Below are 5,996 nucleotides of genomic sequence, written 5' to 3'. Positions count from 1 at the left end.
GCTTCCCGCTCCCCTATCACTTCTTCTCATGCCGTATCTTCTTACGCGCTCCATCTGCGGTGCTGGCTGATCCTCTTTCGACTGCTGGTTCCAACCGCCTGCTGATCTGCCCTGTGTTCTATACTTCCTGTTAGCTTCGCGGCGGGGTTCTTCCTCCTCAGACTCGTCCGCAATCTCAAAAATTTCGGCCGGGAGCTCCTCTTTCGCAGCAGCCTTGCCTTTCCTGTCCCTGCTCTTGTCAGCTGCAATATTCAGCTCCTCCGCCACCCTAGACTTCATCCTGGTTTCCATGCTATCTCCAATTATGCCACGGGGTATGCTCTGGTGCCGGCTAAAAATTTTCCTGTCTCGCTGTCTCACTACTGTTCTGACCTCTGCACGCTGAATTGGGGAGAAACTAATCTGCTGCCTTCCCTTACCCGTCTGGGTACTTATTATCTTTCTGCCCCCGAAGTATGCCACTATATCGGCGCTGCATTGCCGCCATTTATTATCCGGGATGTTGCCTCTCCTGGCCATCATTCCTTGTTTATCATTTACCGTCTGAAGTTCTGACATGCCACTCCACCATCCTCTCCGATCGCGCGCATTAATTATTTCGCGGTGGGAGTGATCCTGAGATGCCTTCCACGCACGCCGCCGGTGTACTGCATTGTGCATTACCATCATATCATTCCTCTGTCCACACTGACCTGCATTCATTAACCGAGATCTCCAGTCCCGCTCACCTATCCAGCTCATTAATCCTGGCGTTCTCGCTCGTTGCCTGATCATGATCTTCATTTATAATCTTTGCCAAGTCTACCCAATCTCTGCTGGCACACACCGCTTTCCATTGGCTGTCTACAATGCTGCCTCGTCCTTTACAACCCCAGTTCGCCAGGAAGTCAGCCGCGCGGTTCCCATTCCTCCTTACATGGTTAACTAATTTGTATTCTATCCTTTTTAGCAGACTCGCTATCTCTTGGACAATTCCGGCAGTTCTCCAACTGCTTGTAATTCGTTCCCAATCTCTTCCATTGCTAAGTTTCTTCAATATTTCAATCGCGATCTGGGAGTCACCAACTATTTCCAAGTTTGTATAACCATTTCGGATTGCGATTCGCAGCCCCTGGTGGATCGCCCAAAATTCAGCCTCATTATTCGTCATTTCCCCGCCCCATTCAGCGTAAATCCACCTTACCTGCTTCTGACTATCGCAAAATATGCCTCCGAAACCAGCATTGCCAGGATTCCCTTTCGATGCTCCATCAAAGTTTAATTTGATGAAGTTATCTCTGGGATAAATAAATTTATCTGAATTTTGGATTCGCGCACTATGCCTGATGTCCTGCTTATGATACACCATCTCATATTTTAAGTTTAAACTGTTCAGGATCATCTCCTCAGTTTGATTAGCCTTCCAGTCCTCCACGTCCCATTTCTCCACCAAGATTGTTTCCCTCATTAGACTGACCGCTCGTCTCCATATAGTTTCCGAATCTTTTATTTTGTCCTGGAATATTCGGCGGTTCCTTTCTTTCCATATCATCCATAGCACGAAGCCTGCAATAAGATCCCAAGCTCTGCTAACAACTTTACATTGGAATTTCTCCTTATTCCATTGGAAAATTATTGCGTTAATGTCTCTGGGAGCTATCTCAGATTTGCCGAATATCTTTCTTGTATCCATCCATAATTTCTTAGTGAACGAGCAATTAATTAGGAGGTGATTTCGGGTCTCCTCTTCGTTTTTACAGAGACAGCATCTTGAGGGTCCACTGAAGCCTTTTTTTTGAATTCTGTCCCAAGTTAGGATCTTGTTCTTAGTTGCAAGCCATATGAATAGGGATACTTTCGGCCACCAGTTGCTTCCCCAAATAATTTTCCATTCGAGATTCTCCTCATTTATAGCCTGTGTGTCCGCTAAGTAGTATGCCTCTTTGACGGTGAAAGATCCTTTCATGGAGTTCCCCCATCTAAGAATGTCCCTTCCTGTACGAGCTCTAATTTTCCTGGAATCCACCTCTTTCATATAAGCTTCTTGTTGCTCTTGATTTAGCTCGCAGTCCCATTCAATTGGTTCTATCCATTTTCTCCAGATTCCATCCAATTCATTATCTTTCCAATAGTCTTTGACACATTTTCGATTTCCCTCTATTCTTTCCTGAAGCTGTTGGACCGTCTGAATTCTGTTCATTTTTTCCTTCTGCTGCCATTTTTCATCCCAGAAGTTGGCTTCCTCTCCGCCTCGAATTTCCCAGAAAGCGTGTTTTTCTACTATAACTCTGTTCTGTCGAGCTAGATCCCAGATTGTTGAACCCTTGGGGGTTTCTTTCTGTCTTAAAATGTCAACTATTGTGTCTGGCATATTGTATTTAAGTCTCCAAATGGATTTCCACAGGTCATTACCCTCTCTTAACCATCGCCACCAGAGTTTCGCTCCTAACACTTTGTTGAGTTTTTCCGGGTCGCGTAAACCCAATCCTCCTTTTTCCTTCCTCTCTGTTAGGTGTTTCCAAGAAACTAGGGCCCATTTTTTCTGTTGATTCGCCCCTCCCCAGATAAACTTTCTCATGATCTCTCTAATCTTTGAATAGACTCCTAAAGGGGTTGCCATTATCGACAGAGGATATATGGGAATAGCTTGGAGGACTGATTTCGCCAGCACTACCCTTCCTGCCATGTTTAAAGTTCTAAAAGCCCAGTTCGCCACTCTGTTTCTCAATTTGTCCAAGACTCCTTGCCAATTTTTCAATTTTTTGGATGTGAAGTCCAATAAATTCCCCAGGTATTTCGTAGGCAGCTCTCCTCGCTTAAAGCCCATCAGTCTTGTAAGATGAGTTTTAATCTGTTCCATAGTATTAAATATAAAAACACAGGATTTGTCTCTATTAATTTCCAGTCCAGAAGCTTTAGCAAATAAGTCCAAAATCCTCTTCAGCTGTCTCACTTCTTTTACAGTTGGTTCCCCAAATAACATAATATCGTCAACGAATTGCTGATGGGTTAAGGGCAGATCATTACCCCATAGCTGCAAACCCTTGATTTTGTTCGTTGCCCATTCTTTTTTAATATATCTACCAAGGCCTTCTGCTGCCAATATGAAAAGAAACGGAGATAATGGGTCTCCCTGTCTAATTCCTCTAGACGCATTAAAAGTTTTTGAGGGGGTTCCATTAACAAGTATGGAGAAGTTCGGAGTTGAAATTAGACTATGAATCCACTTTACCCATCTCTTGCTGAAGCCAAAACTTTCCAGGACTTCTTCCAAGTATTTCCAATTCAGTCTATCATAAGCTTTCGACAGATCTAATTTAATCATCATGCCCTTTTGTTTTTTCATTTTTAATGAGTGGATAACCTCTTGGGTTACTACAAGGCCATCTAGGATTTGTCTACCTTCTACAAAACCTGTTTTCTCAGTAGATATTAACTTGTCCAGCAAGGGTTTCAGTCTTTTGGTGATCAAGGTTGTTATTATCTTGTAAATAACATTACACAATGCTATGGGTCTAAAACCTTTGGCATCTTCTAAATTATCATTCTTAGGAATTAGAGCATAGAAGGTAGAGTTAATGGCAGGCCATACCTTCTGGTTCATCTGGGATTCTTCTATCAATTCTAGGATTTCTCTTCCCAGAAAATGCCATCCCGCTTGGTAGAATTCGATCGTGAAGCCATCTGGACCTGGAGCTGTACCTTTTTTCATGGATTTTACTACTTCTTCTATCTCCTCTAAGTTGGCAGCTCTCATCAGAGCCTTATTTTGGTCTTCTGTAACTAATCGTGGAATGGCCGAGCATATTTCCTTTATTGCTTCCGATCTGTCAACTAGAGGCTCTGCTAGGATATCTTTGTGATGTTCCACCAGCACTTGCTCGATTCCTTCTTGCTCCACTACTCTTTCGCCATTCTGGTCTTTGATGGATAATATCCTGTTTCTTTGTCTGTGTTGAATCATTGCCTGATGAAAGAATTTTGTGTTCCTTTCCCCTTCCCTTAACCATTTTATTCTTGACTTCTGCCTCCATAGAATTTCTTCTTGCTTTCGCCTTTCCTCTAGTTTTCCAAGAATTATCCCTTCTTCTCTAATGCTCTCCTCTGACCTACCTTCTGTTATTATCTTTTGTTGCAGTGATTCCATTTCTCCCTCTAGTTTTTGTTTGTCTTCCATAATGTTACCGAATTCCTCCTTATTCCATTTCTTGATTCTCCCTTTCAACTCTTTAAGTTTCAGTTGGAATGTATGCATCTTTCCTTTACCCTGAACTGTACTTTGCGTCCACCATTCTTCCATTTTCTTTATGAATCCCGGGTCCCTTAACCAAAAGGCTTCAAATCTGAAGGGTCTCCTTCCATGATTCCTTTTAATATCCACCTCTAGTCTGATAGGCCAATGGTCAGATCCAAGAGATGGCATGATCTTCGCTTCAACGAAAACGTCCTTGTTCATAATAGTTTCTGATACTAGGAAGCGATCAAGTCTCGATGCTATCTGATTTTTGCCTCCCCTCCTATTGTTCCAGGTGCAGATTCCATTGATAGTTTGAATGTCTACAAGTCTTAAATCATCAATCATATCGTTGAACATTTCCATGTAATGATCTGACTTTCTTATCCCTCCCTTTTTCTCCTCTAGGGATCGGATTAAGTTAAAATCGCCTCCTATAACCCATGCAGACTCTGGATAAATTCTACGAATTGCTTTCATGTTTTTTATAAAGCTTTCTTTTTCTCCTGGGGTATGTGGGCCGTAAACCCCTGAAATGACTACCTTTTCTTTCGTTCCTACTATTCTACCAATGCCTGTAAGGATTCTGGTCATACTGGTCCAGCCTTCTAGGATTATGTCATTTGGGTTCCACAAAATTGCAATTCCTCCCGCAGATCCAATAGCATCTTGCCCCATAACTTCGTATTGAAGCTTATTTTTGTTGATTATTTCTTCCAACTGCTGCACTGTAATTTTCGTTTCCTGAAGAATCATAATACTCGGCTTGTCCTTTTTCAATTTCTCTTTCATGTACCTCTGTTTTCCTTTACTATTCAGACCCCTAATATTCCAGCTGATGATAATCATTTAAAACTTTTGATAGGAGGGGAAGAATACCTCTGACAGAGGTATCACTTTACCTGAGTTTATCAGCGTTTCTCCCACAGTCTGAATGGCTTCACTCAACGTTTTCCGTCCTCTTTTCCTGCTGTTTTTGCCAGAGCCGTCCATTCCCATCTGACCATTCTCCTGTTCGCTTGCTATGGTTATCTGTTTATCCATGTTCTCCCCTTTTTTTCCTTGTACTTTTGAAATGCTTCTTTGTACAGTTGTTTCTGTTTCTCTGGTATGAATCTGCTATCCAGGTTTTTCCATTCCTGAATTAACTGTTTCATGATTTTTTCCTCCTCCACCTCATTTTCCATTTGGCCTTCCACTTCCATCTGGGTTTGGTTTGTTACTGTTTCTGACTCTCCCACAACCCTTTCTTCAGCTGCTTTCCCCATATCAGTTTCTTTTCCCTTTATATCTTTAACTATTTCCATTGGCGTATTTCCAAGATCTTCATCATCCTCCAGGTTCACTTCATAATCCTCGTTTTCGTCTTGGAGAATTTGAAACTTCTTTTGACTCGCTGTATTAAGGGGCTTTTCTTGTGTCTGAGTTTTGGAGCCATCTTTGCCTTGTTTCTTCCTTCTTGTAACCTGTTGAAAGTACCTATCTGCCTCTTCCATTTTTTCTAATTCTCTTTGATGTTCTTCTTGATTTCTATTTAACCCTTCCTCCTTATTCAACGAACATTATCTATATAAATGGCCGTATTCATGGCACTTTCGGCACCTGAATGGAATATGTTCATAGTCTATTGGCTATTGCCAGATTTCATTGTGATATTCCAGCTCAATATATTTTGGAAGGGGTTCTGCTATATTCATGTATACACAGAGCCTTGCATATGATGTATATTTGCCTCGCTTTGTTGCTTCTGCTATTTTGACAAAGCCCCCGATTGTTTTCCCAA

At 42.0% G+C, this 5,996-nt stretch overlaps 1 protein-coding gene across 1 annotated transcript; it reads right to left on the bottom strand.

Annotated features, from left to right (window-relative positions):
* Window positions 1-724: 724 nt before the first annotated feature.
* Window positions 725-5,709, bottom strand: LOC149165493 (uncharacterized). Its single transcript, XM_089429829.1, has 3 exons — window positions 5,437-5,709; window positions 5,111-5,329; window positions 725-4,957 (listed from the first exon to the last, which is right to left on the bottom strand). The coding sequence occupies exons 1-3, from the start codon at window positions 5,707-5,709 to the stop codon at window positions 725-727; spliced, it is 4,725 nt and encodes a 1,574-aa protein (XP_089285955.1).
* Between the last annotated feature and the right edge of the window lie 287 nt (window positions 5,710-5,996).

This window comes from Pinus tabuliformis, chromosome 5_1 (genome assembly GCF_031772625.1).
Source record: "Pinus tabuliformis cultivar Carrire ecotype Pingquan chromosome 5_1, CPIR1, whole genome shotgun sequence".
NCBI classification, from domain to species: domain Eukaryota; kingdom Viridiplantae; phylum Streptophyta; class Pinopsida; order Pinales; family Pinaceae; genus Pinus; species Pinus tabuliformis.
The sequence above is the reverse complement of the archived record's forward strand: the minus strand, read 5'-3'. Positions and strand labels throughout refer to the sequence as shown.